The sequence below is a fragment of the Salvia splendens genome, chromosome 9 (assembly GCF_004379255.2).
Source record: "Salvia splendens isolate huo1 chromosome 9, SspV2, whole genome shotgun sequence".
Taxonomy (NCBI): domain Eukaryota; kingdom Viridiplantae; phylum Streptophyta; class Magnoliopsida; order Lamiales; family Lamiaceae; genus Salvia; species Salvia splendens.
This window is the reverse complement of record NC_056040.1, coordinates 9,683,390-9,705,494: the sequence shown is the minus strand read 5'-3', so window position 1 is coordinate 9,705,494 and position 22,105 is coordinate 9,683,390. Positions and strand designations below refer to the sequence as shown.

At 36.3% G+C, this 22,105-nt stretch overlaps 2 protein-coding genes across 3 annotated transcripts; one reads left to right on the top strand and one right to left on the bottom strand.

Annotated features, from left to right (window-relative positions):
* Positions 1 to 690: 690 nt before the first annotated feature.
* Positions 691 to 5,978, bottom strand: LOC121747958 (alpha-xylosidase 1-like). Of its 2 annotated transcripts, none has more exons than XM_042142139.1 (3): positions 4,908 to 5,978; positions 4,094 to 4,767; positions 691 to 2,787 (listed from the first exon to the last, which is right to left on the bottom strand). In XM_042142139.1, exons 1-3 carry the CDS (start codon positions 5,102 to 5,104, stop codon positions 908 to 910), a joined length of 2,751 nt encoding a protein of 916 aa, XP_041998073.1. In that variant the 5' UTR covers positions 5,105 to 5,978; the 3' UTR covers positions 691 to 907. The 2 variants fall into 2 exon arrangements, with proteins under 2 accessions (XP_041998073.1, XP_041998074.1); XM_042142140.1 differs by having other exon boundaries at positions 4,094 to 5,027; positions 5,813 to 5,831.
* Positions 5,979 to 10,124: 4,146 nt separating this feature from the next.
* Positions 10,125 to 10,814, top strand: LOC121747336. The gene has a single exon (XM_042141372.1). The coding sequence runs from the start codon at positions 10,140 to 10,142 to the stop codon at positions 10,605 to 10,607; it is 468 nt and encodes a 155-aa protein (XP_041997306.1). The 5' UTR covers positions 10,125 to 10,139; the 3' UTR covers positions 10,608 to 10,814.
* The last annotated feature ends 11,291 nt before the right edge of the window (positions 10,815 to 22,105 follow it).

Genomic DNA, 22,105 nt, shown 5'->3' with positions numbered 1-22,105 from the left:
TTACTAATTACTAGTTTTTTTACTTACATGTACATTTAATTATCATTTGTTGGCTTAGTTTTCTGTTTTTTTTTTGTTTTTTGTTTTTTTATCCGTTTTACTTTTTTTCTGTAGTAATAAAAATGAATTTAATGGAAAATTATCGGAACATAATATACTGGGAAGAATAATAGTATTATCTTCGTCCCATTATAAGTGAGGTGTATTCTTTTTTTAGGCCATCCAATTATAAGTGAGACATTTTTTTTTCCAAAAAAACAACAATATATCTCTCTTACTTTATCCGCTATTTTACTTTTTTTTGTCTATTTTTTTTACTCCTAAATACATGTACCCAAAAGAAATGTCTCACATGAAATGGGGCGGAGGTAACATTGACTTATAATTGAATAAAAACATAAACCATAATAGAATTATTGAGTCCATAATCAACAATAATTTTAAATTGAGACTTTTGTAAAGTATGGTAACATTGACTTACTAGTAAGGGAAAATTATTGAATAAAATGAATTATCAAGAACAAAAACATAATAGAAACTTACAAAAAATTTTGAACGAACCTAAAAATTTGGGCTTAAATTATTAAGTCCATAATCAACAATAATTTTAAATAGAGACTTTTGTAAAGTATGGTGACAGAAACAGATGTGTTGAATCTCACTGGAGAAATTTGAAGACATTTAATCGAATTCAAACATTATCAAACCGCATCGTAAAATTGAGCAAACAAATGAACATTTAAGGTACAACATTATAAAAAAAAAGCATCATTGCTATTCCACCACAAGATATAAATCACTCCTGGATGAAGAGGGATGAACAAACATTTTATGCCATCACCTCATCGTTCACAATAACATTAAAAAAAGGAAATAACAGCAAAATAAACAATGATCTTTTTCATACTTAGTTTCCCATCTTCCACGATACAACAAACTTCTTCCCAATTGACAATTCCAACCCTTTAATCTCCACCATCACATGCTTCATCTCATCTTCTCTCTCTTCAATTTCATCATCCATAATTTCATGCTCAATTGAGCTCATTTCAACCTTCGAATCATCAACAATTGCATTCCCATCATGTTCTATTGCAACTCCTTTGCCAATACCTTTTAGTCCTAAAACAATCAGTTTCTCAACATACCACCCTTTCTCCACGGCAAATTCGCCCTCTCGAACATCGGACCACACCTTCACCGCACCCTGATTCACGTGCGCGTAGAATTCAACGTACGTGGATTGGCCATTCCCAAGCCCCATCACGGGATTCTCGTCATTGTCCACAAAGAGATTCCCCCTGGCCTCCCCCTCCGCAGCCCCCAGTGGGAGGGAGACCACTAGGGTATAAGGAGTGGCCCGAGCCTCCTTTGAGACCAGCCCTCCCCTCTGCATCGGTATAATCTTGTTTTGGTACAAGTGCACGTTGATCACGTGCAGGGGCGCGTCGAGAGCGCGGTAATGGGACATTTTCGACACGACAACCTTAGTCATATCAAAAATATCGTACCACGTGCCGGGCGGGAACAGAGCATGCACTTTTGTCTTTTTCTTGTCCAAAATAGGGGACACCATCAACCCGGACCCGAGCAAGAACTGCGTGCTTAGCCCGTAAGTCCATGTCTCGTTAGGGAACGAGAAGAACAACGGCCTCGCGATCGGGGCTCCCGTCAAGTGCGCCTCATAGCTCAACGTGTAGATATACGAAAGCAACTTGTACCGCATACCTAACGCCCTCCTAGCTGACACAGCCACAGATTTCCATTGGTAAAGCTCCTGCCTCGGCGAGTAAAAATTCGCGTGATCCCTAGAGAAGGGGTAAAATGCCCCAAGCTCGATCCAACGGTTACCGAGCTCCTCAGTCGGGGCAGGGTAAAACCCGCATATATCCGCCCCGACCATCGGAACCCCAAATATACCAAAATTCAACATCGTCGAAATCGAGTACTTTAAATCCGCCCATGTCCCTTTATTGTCCCCTGTCCAGTGCGCAGCGTACTGGCCCGACCCCACGTACGTTGACCTGGACAGAATAAACGGGCGCTTTCCACCAGGAAGCGCCCGTAGCCCTTTATAAGTCGCAATAGTTTGCGAAAATCCATACAAGCTATGAGCATCATACTCCAACACCCCATTGTAATGATATGCACTCGTAGCTATAGTCTTGTACCCGATCGGAACCGCCGTGCCGGACGCGTTGATTTTATACGGTGGATCATCCCATCTCGTGGCCGTCACGTTCTTGCAATCGAGGCAGCATATCCAGCCCGGCCCAGTCCCATTCGGGCAGATCCGGCCCACCGGAATCTGGCACAACCCGTTGCAAAAATTGGACGCCTCATTCATGTCGATCCAAAGCCCGTCGACAGGGACGAGCTCGTGGAAGCGGCGTATCTCGCTGCCCCACCAGTGGACCGTCTTGGGATTGAGGAAGTCAGGGAAGTTGACGGCGCCAGGCCAGACTTGAGCTAAGAAGGGCATGCCTTTGAACTTGATGAAGACGTCGGAAGCGAGGCCGCGGGTGTAGACGCCGTATGAGGTATTGACACCGATGCCGGGGTCGATGATGACGATGTACTTCATGCCGCGGGCGTGGATCTTTTCCAAGAAGTGGAGGAGCTTGGGGCGGGGGTAGTTCTTGGGGTTGAGGGTGAAGTCTTTGTGGCCGTCCATGTGGTCGTCGTCGTTCCAGATCACGTCGAGGGGGATTCGGGCCTTCTTGTATCGCTCCACCACGTCTTCCACCACCGAGAGGTTGCGGTACCCCCACCGGCATTGGTGGAACCCTGTCCGATCGCATTACTCAAATCATTTTATCATTATTCAAACAACAAAATGTATACTACTATTCAAATCTTGAATTGTGAACTTGAAATTACAGGATCAGTGTGTGATTTGCAATGTTATTAATCAAATTAGAAATGTTAAAAGTTGGATATTTGGAAAGTGAAGCAGGGGAGGGCCTTGGTGGTTTGTCTAATTAATGTGAAATGGAGTGATGCTTTTTAATGTTTTGTGGCCTACTGTTAAGTGTTAATGTCCTCCACCAAATATATAAATGGGTGTTCAACTTCTTTCTAAGTGGGCCTTGAATTGGTCACGGGCTGAATAGCACCATCTGCAACCTTGTTAACCAACATTGGCTATTTTATTGTGTCCCACTGTTTTTTTTTCCTCATTTTTTCCACTCATTTTTGTACATTTTAGTAGTACTATCATTTTAATATAGTTAGCCAGGGTTCACTAATCTAGAATTTAAAGTTAATTTTATGTTTATTTTCTATTTTTAAAAATTAATTCTGGATTACTAGGATTAATTAATTAAAACTTAGAGTAGATAACTTTTCTAAGTGTTGATTTTTACTACTACTATAAATGATTATATAGACCCTCTACAATCTCATCACGTGACTCAGAACTTTTTAGGTACGGATAAAATAAAATATTTTTTTTTCATATCTGTAAATTATAATAACCCTACTTATTGCGGCGGCTTTTTAGATTTTGTCCATTATAATGGGACAAGAAAAAATGGTTTATGAGGCTTGCTAAATGGAGCAAGGGAATGATATTATAGCTACTTTTGTAGGAGTACTAGATATTTACAACATAGTAAAACAAATAAGGGGCAGGGAATTGCATTTAGAATAAAGTAGTAGCTTAATAAAGTGATAAATATAATTATGAAATAGAAGTATTAAAATGATCGTAGTATACACATCTAAATTAAGTAAAATGTTAAAAAATAATTGGCCGCTGCCCGCCTACCTGTTTTTAAGAATACGTAACTAACAGTAATTCCTAACTAATGTAACCCAACAATAAATTTTGTTAATAAATGAGAGTCGAAATTAAATCCAAAATTACTTCCTATCTAATGCAATCCAACAATAAAGCCGCATTATTGCACGACATTTTGATTTTAAAGCTCAATTTTTTGACTCCATAGTTTTAACATAATTCGACAATATGAAAATGCTCCAGTTTATTATGTTAATTGTAGAACTAGTTTAGATAGTACTAATGTGGAAGCCAATTCATTATTTAGTCGCCCAAAACAAGAAAAATTGAGACGATATCGAAAATAATTACCGAAAGCCCAGTAAGGCATGGCGGCCGGGCGGCCAATCAACGCCGTGTACTGATCAACCACCGCCAGCGGCGACGCACCGGCGAAGAAATAAAGATCAACCACACCCCCAATCACTTTATACGTCAACGAATCCCCTCTGTACAACACATCCATCCCATTACTATTCAGCAGCAAAACGCCGTGCGCCGCCGCAACGCCACCGCGATTCCTCAAATCCATATACACGGGGTGCGATCCGTACAAGTCGGCATTGAGATTAATCGCCGATACATCCGTCGTGTACAGAGTGTAGGGATCGTTAGGGACGATCTTGATTCCTCGCGGCTGCGTGTTCTCTCCCAAACCGTACAAAGAGGCGTCTTTGGGCAGCTTTGTCGAGATTTCGATGTACTGATCTTTGAAGACGAGGTCGCTGTAAGGGTCCGAGGGCAAGGAGGTCGTGTCGAAGAGGGTTTCGCCGATGGATTTTCTTGTTATGGAGAAGCTGAAAGGGTCGGTTTTGTAAGAGAAGATTAGCTCGTTTCCGGCGTAGTCGGATGGTTTGTGTGATTGCACACCAAGTGTTTGTTTAAATGACGGAACGGTTTGTCGTGGTAGAAGATCGTATGGTACCTCCCACCTTTTCTTCTCTGCGTCAGTTATGTGAACCCGCAAACGATTCTCCGTTTCATGCCTCCAAAAGTCATGAAAACATGAGTTTTTAAAGGGAAAATATTTGATCAAATTGTCGTCAAAATTAGGCATAATTGATAATCTTGTAATTTACATGCGATTAATCATTTTTCTCATTGGGAAGCGAATAAAGGAGCTTACTTGACATAGAGCTGAAGGAGGGGAATGTCGGCGCCGTAGATGTAGTTTTTGTGGATGACTTGAAGGAGGCCGAGGAGGCCGCCGTCGGGAGACTCTTGGATGGAGATCAAGCGGTAGCCTCTGCCGATTTTGGTTGCAGATGATAGAATGAAGAAGAGCGAAAAACATGTAAGCAGAGATGAAGGAGAGAGTGGCATGATTGGGAATTTTGGGAGTGTGAAGAAATACTGAGAAGTGGTAGTGAGAGATTTTTATAATGGGTGAGAAATTGGGAAGAAGTAGAGTGTGGTATGGAGAGGTTGACATAAGCATGTGGCTATCTAGTTAGTTTGGGTCCCCCAGAAATTCAGACTGTTTTCTGGGATATTTGGTCCCATGTCTCCATGTTTGAGTAATGGCATGTTTTCTACTTGGACTCATTTCTCAAGTTTGAGTTATGTCCTGTTTTCTTCTTGGACTCATATTTTAAGTATACAATTTTCTTTTTGTAATTGTACAACAATTTAGAGACTGCGCTGTATTGAACTCTAACATACTTACATTGAGTATATTTTTATTGATCTTCTTCAAGGAAGAAAAAAAGGTAGAAAAACCATAGTTTTGGGGGAAATTCTGATTAATTTCACAACTTTTCAAGACGGACAATTAGGGCATCCCCAACCATATTGGAAAACCCATTTTTGAGGTGGAATTGAGCTCCAACCATACTGGAAAACCCATCCCAAAATCGTCATTTTTTGAGTTTTTGAACAGTATTACTCCATCTTTGCAGTAACACTGTAGCACGACGCAAAACTCATCCGAAATTGCAATTAAGCCCTTCCTTTTTGATGATATTCGAAGAAGAGAGAGATGAGAGAGCACAGAGACGGAAAATGGAGAAGAAGAATGAAGAAACGACTTACTTGATTACGGAGAGCTGTAGATGGTTGAAGAACTTGTGAAGAAAATTTGGAGATGCAGGAGGGGAAAATACAGAGAAGGGGAAGAAGAAGATAGAGAAGGGGAAGAAGAAGAATATAGCGGCGATGGGAGAGAGAAAATCAGGGTTTGTGTCATTGTAACGTTAATGGGCTAATTAAATATATGTATTTGTTTTTTATTTGAAATGGGCTAATTAGATACATATGTGAGATGGACTAATTAATTATCATATGTATGATAACGATTTAATCATCAATATTTAGGGTATATTTTATTGAAATGTATAATATATTTAATATATTTAAATATATTAGGATTTTGTGTGATATGTGAAATTATATTTAATATAATTTATTAAAGAATTTATTGAGTATTAGTTATTTTATTGAGTATGATTTGTAAAAATGCACATCTAAAACTTCGAAATGCATTAGTTGATCATTTGTGGGAAAATTTCTGAAATGCATTAGTTGATCATTTGTGGGAAAATTTCTCAAATACGCAATCTTGAATTTTAGCTACTTTTTCTATGTTGTCCTATGTTTTATATAATCATGATGTCTTTGAATGTATTTTAATCTATGTTTGAATGTTATTATAGTGCGTTTGATGTATTATAATTTGAAGTTAGTGTATATTTTATTGAATGCATAATATATATATATATATATATATATATATATATATATATATATATATATATATATATATATATATATATATATATATTATAAATAATTGTATCAAATTATTTAATTATATTTGAAAAATTATTGACAAAGTGTTGTGGTGTGAATGTGTAATTTAAATAAATATGTAGTTAAGATTGAAAAAGTAAAAAAGTAGGTGAATATGAAATATTCTTTTGGGTTTTGAGTATTGTGTAAATGGTTGGAGTAGAATTACTGTTTGATGTAACAGAACTGGAAAAATGAGTTTGGGTTTGGTGTAAATGGTTGGAGATGGCCTTAGTATATCATAATTTTGACATTTTTTAAAACTAGAATTAGGTATGATGTGTGAATAAAACCTTCAACTATTTAAATGATGTTGTTTAATAGTACATGCTTTTAATTTTTACACACACATGCATCACATCAATAAATTTGAGTATGCCGGCAACTTTAAAAGTTACGAAATTCACCGGAATTTAAATTTATGACCGGCCTTTCAATATGAACAATGTATCAAGGACCCAAGCCCCCCAATTTTTTTTAAAAAAAGCTTATTATTTTATTATTCATATAGTACTGTTCTGCTTCTTAAGATACCAGAATATTTAAATGATTTGAATAATTACTTGACTATTATTTTACTTATTTGATTATACAATTATGGAAGAGAAAGACTACGAGGGCCCAATTTTTTTCATTTTTTCGCCTAGGTCCTGTAAAATGTCACCTTTGGACTTTGGTAAAAGGAAGGGAAATTTTGATATTCAGAGTATCATATTTTGAAGGCAAAGTTGAAATATAGTACTTACTACATCAAAACCTCACTACTACTCCACTTCCCATACTCTTCTGATTCGGTTAAGGTTAAGATTTCATTTGAAGTAGTGCCAATGTTCAAATGCATTTTGCAGTCGGTGCCCAAGTGGTGTACCCATCATGTGACAGCAAATCATATAAATGTCTTAACACTTTAGCCAGTCTGATACTATTACATCTACACGCTTCGCAGTTTGTATATGAAAACTTTGACACAGTGCCTAAGGCCTACCTACAACCACATAATATAAATAGACATGTGTAAATATCACTATCTGCCGACAACTTCGTCAATGACGCATATCATTCACAATTACGTTGCATCAGAAAATTGATTTTATTGTTACTTATTCTATATTTTTATAAGAGTGGAAGGAATTTCGGTTTTAACGTGAACATAAGAGCATGCGCAGCGGTGGCGTCCATCGCCACCGCCGTCCGCGCCGCTGGCACGGACGCCATCCGCCGCCGCTGGCACGGCGCTACTCGATGTATCGAGCACGTCCGTGCCAGCGGACGCACAGTGGCGCGCTCCCATTCGTCAACGGCATAGCCGTTGTGTTTAAACATTTTTTATTATATTTTTTAAAAATCGGTATTTAATTATAAATAATGCTAAAAAATAAAAAAAAAATATTTTCCAAATCCCAAAAATATGGCGGTTTTTTCCCGTTTTTTCTGAATTTTTTTGATTTTTTTTAATTTTTTTTCCCAAAATCATCTATAAATACACACATTCATCACTCATTTATCACATCAATTCATCTCTCATTCATCTCTCATTCATCTCTCATTCATAATTCTTATACAAACTATCAACACATTCAACATTCACTCAAAACATCAAATGGATTTCACTCATCTCATGGCGGAAGCGGAGCGCGAAGAACAAGAATACTACGAACAACATCGAGAGAATATTTCATTTGCACAATGCGCGAGCATACGACGGTTGGCCAGAGGATCGAGACAAGACACACAATGCGCGATACTCGAATCCACAATCAACTACAAGAAGACCTAATCAACCACATGTGGGCGAAATTCGGCAACGAGTTGTGGTTTTTTTAATTTTTATGATTTTAATTATGTAATTTTTAATTTTTAGGATTTTAATTATGTAATTTTTCATTTTTAGGATTTTAATTATGTAATGTTTAATTTTATTTGTCATTTGTAATATTTATTGTGGTTTTTAAATGAATTTTAATATTATGGAAATGTTATTGTTTAATTGAATTTTAAATAAATTGTGCTCGTCTTTGCGGAAGAGCACAATTGTGGGTGTTGTGCTCTTGCCAGAGAGCAGGCATGAATAGTACCGCCCGGGCCCACAACCGTGCCGCTGGCAATAGCACGGTTGTGGATGCTCTAAATATCCTTTAAAAGTAGCCCAGCAAGCTAACGGGCCGCGGCCCAGCTCAAGGAAATAATTTTAGGCTGCAACTCCGGCCCATACTGAAAATAGTGGCTAAATAGCTACACCAAGCCCAACCAAAATTTCGGCAATTAAAGGTTAGCATCTTCGAATAAATTCAACCAACCACACAAAATCTATATTCTAAGAAATATATTGAGTATCCTAAATTTGTGCATCCTAATTTATAACATTGCATCTGAGCATGGGGGCCGAATTAAGATTTTAAAATGGAATAAGGATTGATTATATTTTATTATATAAGAATAAGGTGAGACGGATAAAATTACAATGCTATTTTATAAACAATGAGGAAGATGTTAAATACTACTCTTTCCCTCTTATAGAAATAGGTCATATTTCTTTTATCGTCAGTCTCATATAAATAGTCTATATCTATTTATGGCAACATTTTTCTCCTATGACAACCTTTTTTCCCCTTCTCTTTTATTATATATTGGTGTCACTACACAATTTCAACTATTTTTTCTCATTCTCTTACTTTCTCAATTATACATTAAAATTTGTGTCAATGCCAAATGACCTATTTCTATGAGACGAAAGGAGTATATAAACGTCACGAAAAGGCTTGGCGAGGGCTGAGAGTCGCGGCTCAGCCCACCGTTTTTATTTTATTTTATTTTTCAAAAATTTCCTATATATACACCATTTCACACATTTTCAATTCACACACAATTTACACCCTAATTTTCACTCTCTATATTTTTATTGTCTCAAAATGCAAGGTGGAGATGGTGATTCCCCCGGCTACGGTGAAGAAGCGGCGGATTCTGATGACGCCACCGAGTAGGCGGTGGCAGTGTTTTTTTTAGTGTTTTTTTAATTAAATTATGAGTTTTTTTCTAATTATTATAGTCCGATAATTTTTATTATAATTGAATTAAAATATACAATCAATTTTAAAAATAATGTAATTTGTGTCCTTGGGTTTGTCCACTATAAGGCTGGACAAGTTTTTTTGTGGCCCTGGACAAGTTTTTGTAGCCCTGGACAAGGATTTGTGGGTTGGGCTTGGGCTTGGGCAAAGGCTAACTACTGTGGACACTCTTAAAAAAATGTAAAAAAATGTTGGTTAAAAAGTTAGTGGAATATGAGTTTCACTTTTATTTATTGGTTTTAGAATAAAATGGGAGTGAAATACGTTAGTAGAATGTGAGACCTACTTATAATTTATGGTAAAAGTGAAAATGAATAATTAATGAGGAACGGACGATTAATGGGGGATGAGAGTCATTTTTTTTCCTACATAATTACCCTATTTAATATTCGTGGTTCACGGGTGAGGAGGTGACTGCACCCACCCACCATCCTAACGAATACGATGATTTTTCTCTCCTAGGCTAAAATAGTCTATTTTCGTCACACGTGTTACGTCACCTAATGACGTCATCTTCGTTGAAGCCCTCTTCAAATTTATTTAAGTCTTTTTCCAACCTTAAAACACCATCACCTAATTCTCTCCTTGTTCACAGAGCATCTGCTTTTAATTTCTGCTTCAATTCCGCCATGTCTTCCGTCCAAGTGGAGAAGAGAAAACGCGAAGGCGAAGTAAAAACCAACAGCAAATCACGGGAAGATAACGGCGGGCACAAACGGCCGGCGGTGGCGCCGCCTCCGGATGAAGAAGTGGAGGAGTTTTTCGCTATAGTGAAGAGAATTCGGGTGGCGCTCAAGTATTTCGAGAAGCGTGACGGCGTCAGAGGTGGCGCGGCAGCGAAGCCTGTGTGGACGTTTGAGCGTGAGGACTTTGGAGGAGTTCAGACGGACCCGGAAGGCTCTCACGGGTATGAAACAGCGGGTCTGGATCTTAACTCCGACCCGGTTTCGGATGGATCTGATTCGGTTTAAAGGCGTTGTTGATTTCTAATGCTAACAAGGAGTAGTAATTGTTCGATTGTTGTGAACTAACTCATGTTTCAAAACCATGAGATTATCTTAGAACCAGAAAGATGCTTCTGAGTATATTAGGAGTATTTGTTTTTCGGATTATTTCTAGCATTTCTGAATTAAAATTGGAGAATGGATCATAGTGATTCATCAATTTATTGGTATTAATACTCGAAATAAGTGATCGTTCATTATAAATTAATAGATATAATAGTAAGAGTATTTTACAACAACGATTGAGAAGTTCAGAAAATTTATGGTCGCCAACGAAAAAGATTCTTAAAAACAATTATGATAGCATATTTCTGGTAAATATGCTGGTTCGAGGAAAATACCATTATTACCATAGGAGTTTCTCTATACTTGTCTTCAAATTAAAATACTAGTATTATAATTTAACCCAAGGGGTGTGGTCGAGTGACATGAGACTCGTTCATCTTTAATCAAATGGTCAGGGATCGATATCTGCCTTTAGGTATGAAGCAGCTTTAAATTCTTGGACTAGCTATCCCACCCATTCAACTTGCCTACAAATTAGCGCGGAGAATATGAAGCAGCTTTAAATTCTTGGACCAGCTAATCCCACCCACTCAAGTGCCTACAAATTAGCGCGGAGAATAATAATTGGATCAACCGATGGATACCCTTACTAATTAAAATATAATTTTATGTGATAGATTTCTACATGCCTATAACCTTTTTAACGAAATAGTGACTGAGTAAGTATTGAAATTTCTTGTCCCATATCGATAAAAATGGCGAGATTCCGATTTCTCTATAAATGAGTGGATAATGATTATCCTTATATAAGTTTTTAAAGGATTGAGTGGCTCGTTTCTAATATAGTAGCAGAGTGGACCTAAGTTGATTATCAATTTTTTTATTGCAAGTGTGGAAGTTCGATAGTCATTCTGACCCTCACATTACATCAATGTATTGAAATCCCTTTTATTCTACATAAGTAAAATAGTTATACTTCTCTTTAATTGACTATATAACCATCTCCTTTATAAGGCATGAGTGGTCATTTCTAACAAGAAGAATAAGTGATTTTACTTATTTCCACCACGATTTGAGAGAAACAAATCTTAAGTAGTTGATTTTTTTGTAATTTTTCTATAACATATATAATTATTAACCTCGCGAAGTTAATAGATAAGTGTTCATAGAGTGGTCATCGTCGACGTTCTGTAGCTGATAAAATAGGAAATGAATTAGTACTATATTATAATGTACATGTCACTTAGCAGTTAGCACCAATTGCACTATCGCCATTATTTGGTTTTAGGGGGAGCTTTTGTTATGCAAATCAATTTTGACATTGTCAGGTGTTTCACATGTGCAATGAATAGAAATGTATAAGCTGTATTAAAGTATTTAGAAAATGTTACAATTATATGTATGTTGTATTGGTCAATAGTGAAAGGCTGCATAGGTTGGCTTTTGACTATAAACAGGTTAGTGCCATAGACCATTATATAAAGTTGACTCGACAATGTGCATCATCAACGCACAATATTCTTTACTTCAATTTTAGTGAAAGTAATTGTGTAATAGTACTATTATCTAATATTATCATGTGAAATGGATGTAGATTTATTATTATTGTTATTATGTACATATCCCCACGTATTACTTTCTAATTACTACGTCCTCGAAAGTTTGTCCCATTTTTCCATGTCCATCCGTCCTCCAAAGTTTGTCCTATTTCACTTTTTACCATTTTTTGAAGTGAACTTCATACTCATTCATACTCACATTTTATTATAAAACTAATATATAAAAGTAGGACCCACAATCCACTAACTTTTTCAACTTACTTTCCATTACATTTCTTAAAACTCATGACGGGTCAAAGTGGGACAATATTTGGGGACGGAGGTAGTACTAGAATACAAAACAGCATATGAGAAATAATAAACGTGTATATTACTTATCCTTACAAAACGGCATAAGAGCATCGACAATGGTGGCAAGCGGACCGGCTAGCCGATTCTCGGCGCTGGTCGGTCCGCTCGTCGAACCATTGCAGCCGGCTAGCGCCAAATCGACGAGCGCACGCCGATTCCCGAGCGCTGACCGATGCGCTCGCCGATCGGCTGGCCGCCATTGCAGGCTCCCGATCGGCGAGCGATCGGCCAGCCGTTTTTTATTTATTTTTTATTTAATTTTCGAAACACTATATATACGCGATTTGTACGTCATTTTCATTCGCACCACTTGTTTTAACGAATTTTCTCTCTATCTTAATTTCTGTACAAGAGCAACAACGCGAAATGAGTTGCGCGGGTGGTAGTAGTGGTGGTAGTGGTGGGGATGCTGAGGAGTACGTACGACGAATGAACGAAGAGTTGGAGGCCTATACGTCCCGTGAGATAAACCGGCTGATACAAAGGGCCTTATAGCCAGCGGTACCTTGACCTCGACCCGTTGTCCACCGCCAAGCAGTGATTGAGCGGGATCACGTTGACTCAACTTATTTTAACACAAGTGATACCCACAAGTGTACGGGGCTAGTGTAGCAATCAGTAAGCAAGAGTATCGTATCCCATAGAGACAATTTTGTATCAACTTAACTACCACGAACAAAAATCAACTACTATCTAGACAATCAAGTGAAGTTTGGTTTGTTCTAACAACTAATAAAGCATATACTAAGCAAATAACAGTTAAGAACAAGAGAACACGGTATAATAATGATATTAAAGATAATATGGACAAATTGTAGAACTCAAGGATCCGATGCACAATTCCAAGCTCTTATCCAATTGATTCACCTTACCTTTTGGTGTCTCTAGAGTTACTAAGTCAACCACGATTATAGATTAAACCCCCTCCCGAGGTGAGAAACCTGTAGATTAGATGCTAGAATTGAAGTCCCCTTCTAATCCTAAACCCTCTAACTCCCAAAAGTTCGATTAGGTTAGTGACCTCACTCAAAACCTTAACTCTCCCGAGTTCTATTGTATTAAGGTGTGAATTATTCTTCTTTCCGGATTAACTATTTCATCTCCCGATTAATCTAATTAATCCTACACAATCAAGTGGTGATCAAGCAAATGAACGGAATAAACCCAAGAATAATTAAATAACTACAAGAGCAAGGCAAGAACAAAATCAATCGGATAAAAACTATGAAATTAGTGCATCATCACCAGGAATTCTACAAGAGATGCTTAGCTACTCATGTTTATGAAGAAAACCATGTTCAAAACAAAGAAATCCAACAAATACATGAAATATAGATACTAAGTACTCCTGTGAGATCAATTTATGGAATGAAGCTTCAATCTTTCGATGTGGAGTCTTCAATCTTCAAATCTCTCTCTCCGAGGTGTTCTTGAGGGTGTGAGTGAATGTGGTAGGCGGTAGGTGGCGTGTGTCTTCGAACCCTAGGCTTTTTTTCCTCTTAATCCCTTCAAAAATCGCGTTTTCAGCTTTCAGACGCGTCAGACAAAAGTACCCGGCCGGGTAGAATTATTGCACTGGAAATTAACCCGGCCGGGTCTCCATTTTAGGCTCGTTGCTGGACTCAGTCTCTACCCGGCCGGGTCGTATTATTGCACTGTAAATCCACCCGGCCGGGTCCCTCTTTTCGTGCCTCTGCTGCCTCTGAACACTTTATGCCCCATTTTCTCCTATTTTTAGCTATCTTTCCTAGAACACTCAACAAAACACATAAAACTCCAAAGGTATAATAATCGGTTAGATGAAGACAATTTCGAGTGATAAAATTGACATTTAGCACTTCAACATACCAATTACACCTATGAAAATATGAGTTTGTCACACGTAGCTGCACATCAGCGGCTATATGAAGACTACTTCGCACCGGAGCCGCGGTTCAACGCCAACCTTTTCTGGCGGCGTTTTAGGATGAGCAGGGCCCTGTTTATGCGTATTGTTGACGCTTTGGAGCGTCGATATATGTGTTTCCGCTTCAGGCACGATGCGGCTGCCAGACCCGGCCACACACCTATTCAAAAGTGCACTGCGGCAATCAGGCAGTTGGCCTACGGAGGCGCGGCAGACATGTGGGACTAGTACCTCCACATAGGTGAGACGACTGCCCTTGAATGTATGAAGTATTTCTGTCAGGGTGTGGTTGAAATATTCCGTGATCAGTACCTTAGAAGCCCTACCCCCGAAGACTGCCAGGAGCTGATGCAGACGCACGGGGAGAAGCATGGGTTCCCGAGTATGTTAGGCAGCATAGATTGTATGCATTGGGAGTGGAAGAACTGCCCTGCTGTCTGGAAAGGGTTCTACACGACCGGCTACAAGGGAAAGAATCCCACGATGATCCTCGAGGCCATAGCTGATTACCGGCTGTGGATTTGGCATGTATATTTTGGGGTAGCCGGGTCGAACAACGACCTCAACGTCCTCAACTCTTCGCCCCTTTTCAACGAGCAGTGCCACGACGTCGACCATCAGTTTTATCGCCAACGGGAACCAGCATGATATGAGCTACTACTTGGCGGATGGGATATACCCTAGGTGGCCCGTCTTTGTGAAGACGATCAGATGCGCATCAGATGAGAGGAAGGCCTACTTTGCGGAACGGCAGGAGTCGGCGCGCAAGGACGTGGAGCGCGCATTTGGTGTGCTCCAGTCTCGATGGACGGTAATTAGTGGTCCAACGCGTTTGTGGCATGTCGACTGCATTGCTGATATAATGTACGCATGTATTATCATGCACAACATGATTGTCGAAGATGAAGGTGTACAACTGACTAGTTAGGCAAACGACGATAATGACACCGGTCCCAGCCACGGCGTGGCCGCCCCCAACGTACGAAGTGGGGTATCTCACGATGAAGTCGGCCGCCTCTAAGCACATACCGACATGCGCCAAGTGGAAGCTCATATTCGACTCCAAAAGGATTTAATTGAAGAGTTGTGGGCGCAGAGGACCGCACGACGTTAGTTTTTTTTTAATTATGTAATTTTTTTAATGTACCTTTTTTTAATTTAAATAAAATTATTTCATTTTCCCGTATCTGTGTCGTAAGTTGAATTCCGTATTTTGTGTGATTGTTATTTTTATAATTTTGTTTATTGTGGCTAGCCTATGGCTAGGCTATTGCTTTTGCTTGTCCAGTTGTTTGTCCTGATGATGTGACAGGAGGAGTTTTCAGTGCTGATGATGTAGCAGGAGGAGTTTGTGGCTAGGCTATGATTGAGCTATTGCCATTGTGGATGCTCTATGAGAAACTCCACTAATCTAACAATATTTTAATATGAGTTGGGGTCTGTGGCGCTTGGGCATATATAGAATATTACTTATCCTTACATTATTGATAATTAATTAAGGGATATTTGTACCTAATATCATGGAACTTTCAAACGGTTGGATTTTTTCCCACAAACTTTGAAATTGGTAAATAATATAACGAACTTTACCCCGAGTTGTTATTTTCCACCAATGAAAAAATTCCGGCAAATAATACTATCATGATACGGATTTTTTCGTAATTTTTTGACAATAACTTCAAGAGTTTCAATCTTTGAAAATAGTTTTTCTTGAAGCAAACCTTCCAAATTTATTCTTCAATCTATTAATATAATCAGAATTTTTTCACTGGTGGAAAATAACAAACTCGGGGTAAAGTTCGTGATATTATTTTTCAATTTCAAAGTTCGTGGGAAAAACCCAACTTTTTTAAAGTTTCATGATATTAGGTGTCAATATCCTATTAATTAACCGTATTAGTTGGTTCATAATAAACGTGTGAAAAACAACCATGAATAATTAGTACATCTACATGCATAGGATTCACACACTCCATCCATCCGTTTCTTAGAAATAGATACTTTTGAAATTTCATAGGCTTTAATACAAAATACAAAATCCATAAAGTAAAAGTAAAGTAAAATGATAGTAGTATCTTTTAGCGAAAAATAACATGTTATCTCCCGCAACGTCATGTCATGTTCCGTCATTGGCGTAGAATCCTTATAAATAAAATTCAATACAAGTTGAACAGATTGAGGTGAATTTGATGAGTTGAAAAGGTAGGATTGAATTTATACAATTATTAAAAGTTAGAGATAAAACTGATAAATTTCACAATTTACATAAATTTGATAATGGGTCTAGTCAACCCTTCATTCTTTCCCTGAATTGACACAATTTATTTCTGTGAAGTAAACATAAGTAGAATTGTCACAATTAATTTCCAGAATTAATTCCATAAGAAAAATGCTTATATTTTCTCATTACAATTACCAATCCATCTCCAAATAAAATACTACTAATATGGTTTAACTGTTTATCAGTATCAGTGTTAAAAAAATCATTACCAATCCCTCTCCAAATAAAAATGATGAATTTTACAACATCATTAAATATTCCAAAATTTAATGGGTCCTGGAAATCTGTCTAATTGAGATTTTTATTCAACGGGCTACCGCTGGCTTTTGTAGAAGGTTCAGTATATATGGGCCATTAGACCTGTAATGTTCAATAAACTTTTTGAAGGCCCAAATTTGGCTAGTTTGATTATCAGTATAGAGCCTTTAAAATAAATCAAAAAAATATTTGGTGTACTTCTATCCTTTTGTTATATAATTATATAATCCGTATTGTGGAGTGTTTTTGAAGATATATAGTGGAAAAGTTTATAATATGTTTAAATTTGTTTTAATAATTATTAGCAACGTCGTGCATTGGAACAAGAAGGCCAAGAGGGTGACTCCATAAACTATCCAGTCCCATTAAAAATGAAATATTTTTTTATTTTTCATTGTCTCATTAAAAATAAAATATTTTCAATAGTAAAAACAACATTATTTCTACATCTCCTCATATTTTACTTTATTCTCTCTTTATTAAATCACCAAACAAAACTACATAAAATCTCATGACGAAAAATAAATACTGTATATTTCATATTTATTGAGGCATAATTATTTTAGTCTTGAATAAATAGTCTAATAAATCAACAACATTTTTGAAGTAAATCAAGGTAAAATTTAGTCTATTTTTCAAAGAAACAGTCATATTATGATGCATACAAGGAACCACAATAATTGATGACACTAGTTCGGAACCCAACACGTTATAAATGAATACTCTCCGGTTAAGCTACCTGACTACCTGTGCAGCCAAAAATACTACTCCCTCATATTTTATCACATTTTTCTATTTCCGTCCATCCGATAAAATTTGTCACATTTTATATTTTTACTCTCTCCGTCCCGGGCTACTCGCTCATTTCCTTTTCGGCTCGGAGATTAAGGAATGAGTATATAGGAAAGTCAAAAATGACGGTTGTAGGTGAAATTTTTTACTAAAAATGGAAAGAGTGCAAGTAACTTGGGACGCCCAAAAAGGAAATAAGTGCGAGTAGTGCGGGACGGAGGGAGTACTATTTTTACTTTTTTTTAGTAGTGGATCATACATTCCACTAACTTATTCTCGTTAACATTTTATTATAAAACTAATACTTTAAAAATAGAACAATATTCTATCAACTTTTTCAACTCACTTTTTATTATATTTTTTAAAACTCGTGTCTTGTCATACTATTACAATATTTAAGGGACGGAGGGATTATTAATTTCCCTTTTTCCATTTGGAAGGTGAGAGAAACTACCAAGAAATTTGTAGGTAAAGTTCCGTTATTTAATGAGTTTAATGGGGATCTACCTTGCAGGGCCATTATGAAAACTTAACACTTGTCATACGTGATATTCCTAACCAATTTCACTATAATTTTCTTCGTTTGTGAGTTTCCTAACCAATTTCATTGTAATAATTTTTCCTAAATAAATAAATCAAATGTTTTTTTTTTTAAACACACATCACAATCTTACCTACTACTTTTTCTCTCAATTAAAATTCAAATTTGTTGCTAGGGTCGCCATAAGAGCACATCTGCAACGGTGAGCACAAGCTCACCGTCCGTCCTTGCCGCTAGCAAGGACACGCTTGTCCTCCGCTGCACCTTGCCGCTGGCACAGACGTGCTCTATCCATAGAGCACGTCCGTGCCAGCGAGCAGGGCGACGTGACGTGTTTCTATTGGCTGTTGGCATTTTCTTTTTTTCTTTTTTTTTAAATTGAAAATAATACCAAAAATTTTAAAAATATATTTTCGGATTCCCAAAAATATAGCCGTTTTATTACCGTTTTTTGAAATTTTTTTAATTTTTTTTTAAAAAATTAATCCCAAAATCATCTATAAATACACACATTCATCATCCATTTTGACAAAATTCGGTCACTTATGAATTTAATTATGTAATTTTTAATTTTTAAGGATTTAATTATATAATTTTTATTTTTAGGATTTTAATTATGTAATTTTTATTTTGTAGGATTTTAATTATGTAATTTTTATTTTATTTATAATTTGTAATATTATTTCGGTTTTTTTAATAAATTTTAATATTATGGAAATGTTTTTATTTAAATTGAATAATAGAATGGTGGGACCCTTGTGCTCGTCCTTGCGGAAGAGCACGGCTGTGGGTGTTGTGTTCTTGCCTAAGAGTAGGCAGAAAAAGTGAAGTCGGGCCCACAACCATGCTCGTTGGCAAGAGCACGGTTGTGGGTGCTTAAGAGGCGTTGATGTACTAGAAAGAACAGTACCACAGTACTAATCTCATGTTACATTAGCCAAATACTATGAATTTAGCTTTATTTCATTGTCGACAATTTTGCAATATTTATATCTGAAGGTATACCAACAATCTAATTAATGGCTGAAATTATCAATTAAAATTTTTTTACTCCCTCCGTCCCATAAAAATATATGCACTTTTCATTTTCGTCCTTCTCATAAAAATATGTGCATTTTATTTTTGGAAAGCTTTATCTATTTAATAATATAGGTCACACCATCCACTAACACTATTTTAACTATCATTCTCATAATCTCTCTTACTTAATCATACCATTCTCCTCATTTCTCTTAATTTATCAATTTTGTCCTAATTCTCGTATCATACTAATTGTCCATATTTTTATAGGACGAAGGGAGTACTATTTATTAGTGTTGGCCAATATTTACAATAATACTATTGAGTGAGTGCTACTAGATGAACTTGTTACTAGTTTAGAAGATTGAATAATTGGATAGTCTTTCTTTCGTTACATGCACCGACAAAACTTTAAATTTATTAAGAAATTTAAAATATAAAATATCCAACTTGGAAATGAAGTATACCGTATATATACGCATTTAATTTTATAATGCTACATGCGAACCAACACAGCTATCATTTTTTTTCCTTTCTTGTTTTGGAGGCCAATTTTAGAAAAACATGTAAGATTAGAGAAACAAACTCTCAATTTATAAAAGTTTCATTATTTTACATCTCCAACTACTCCCACGTGACGTTGATATCTTGATATTTTCATTAAGACAAGTTTTGGTTGGAAAAATCTCTGCAACTACTTAATTGTACAACAGGTCACCATATCAACATCTCTAAACCTAACAACAATAGTGCTACGTTTTAAATTTTTATTTTTTCACTTTTTAAATTTGTATATGGCGTGTGCGTAACATATCGAGTGCATTATTTATTTAATTTGTTATAAATGTTAGCATACGTCTTGTATGAAATTTAAAGAAATAAAATAATGTGTGCCAATTGCCATGGTTGATTCATCGTTAGACTTAGCAGCCAATAAATATATTGACCAAATTCTAGATTACTTAGGTTATTTAAAATAATGGCTTCCGCCCCCTACAAGAATGAAAGGCCAAAAATTTCTTGTTTCAAATTTTCAATTATTTTATTCAATTTGTACATTTGACAGAAAACCTAGCTAGCTATTGTATATTAGTACAAAAAATTGCTTATTCATCAAGGACGCTAAGTCTCTTAACTCTCATTATGTTATAGTGACATAACAAAACTTATTTGCTTTCGTGGAGTAATATTCTTGAATATATATATATATAGGGGTGTGATAAAATACAAACTCTCTAAAATACAAATTATACAAACTTTAATCATACTCACTTAATACAATTAATCAACGGTTAATATAAGAGATTTTTCTAATGTCAACATTTTGACATCGAAAAATCAGAATTTGGACACCCCCGTCGACAGAATTTGTACACTCCGTACATCCCCCGGTGACATAATTTGTACATTCTGTTGACATCGACCCCCGGTGACAGAATTTGTACAGTCCGTTGACATAATTTGTACACTCCGGTGACAGAATTTGTACACTCCGGTGACATAGTTTGTATAGTTTGTATTTTAGAGAGTTTGTATTTGATCACACCCCTATATATATATATATATATATATATATAATAGGCGCCTGATCAAAGTTGGATGCACCTCAAATCTAACTTAGAGATAGAATTTCAGATTATACGTGGTGCTAATGTACACATATATAATATATACGCACGTTACGTTATCGTGATAAATTGGAAACCTTGGCATTTATTCAAATACTGGAAGTTATCAACTTTTGACAAAACATAAAAAAAAAGGAAGAAAAAAACACACAATACACAAAGAAAGAGAGGAGAATAACAAATACTTTTCGTGAAGTGATAAAAATTTGGACCAAACAAATAAAAAAGATGCCTTCTGATAATTGTGTGGCCCACAACAATTTTAGGCAATATCTGGTGAATATTTATCTATGGATTTCAAAGTTCATATTTATTGAGCTTGTATTTCTCTTCCATATAGTACTACAAAATTATATAGATATATGTATGTTGTATACTACTATATTCCTTGTAATAATATGAATACTCCATACTAATGTTAACGTAGTGTTCTCATAACCAGAATTAGTAATTAATTTCTTACACGTCGTGTTAATACAGTATTACTATAACAATTAAAGTGGAGTATCAAATGAGTCCACTTTCTTGAAAGCAAAGCAATATCACAATCATGCTTTATATGTGAATATATGTCAACCAATGAGAAAAGTCTTCTTTCCCCGTCCCAAACGTTGTTACACAAAAAAGGGTCATTATTTATGAAGTGTAAACCATGTCATCAATACGAAAGAGAGACTGTGTAATTTATTTTATTCAATTATTTAATCTTTTGCCCCAATAAATAAGGAATTTTGATAGTGAATGTATTTTTTGGTGTGGGTATATATGGTGGAATATAAATAGGAAAGCTGACTTGAAAGAATTTATGCCCACAAAGTAATGCTAAATCAAACGTGGTAATAATGTTGGTCTAGTGGAACTAATAATTGTGTTTGAAATCTAACAACTTTTTACTTATAGTCAGCTATTTGTATTACAACAAGAATAACTCAACTTGTTTGATGATCAATTTCACTTGATTTACCGTAAAATGACTTAATTAATTGTATACAACTTTTAAACGGCCATCATCAATGAATATATGTGGTGAATATACTGTAATTGGTGATAACTTAAGATACATATATCACATCAAAATAAAATTACACATAATCATATCTTGAATATTACTTGTTTCAATTGA

What these genes read in the sequence shown, in the direction of transcription:
- LOC121747336 (XM_042141372.1), top strand. Translation starts at nt 10,140, where the DNA reads ATGACGTCATCTTCGTTGAAGCCCTCTTCAAATTTATTTAAGTCTTTT.
- LOC121747958 (XM_042142139.1), bottom strand. Translation starts at nt 5,104, where the DNA reads ATGCCACTCTCTCCTTCATCTCTGCTTACATGTTTTTCGCTCTTCTTC. An exon ending in CTCCTTCAGCTCTATGTCAA is followed by an intron (nt 4,768 to 4,907) that starts GTAAGCTCCTTT and finishes TGACTTTTGGAG; the next exon opens with GCATGAAACGGAGAATCGTT. An exon ending in CATGCCTTACTGGGCTTTCG is followed by an intron (nt 2,788 to 4,093) that starts GTAATTATTTTC and finishes GCGATCGGACAG; the next exon opens with GGTTCCACCAATGCCGGTGG.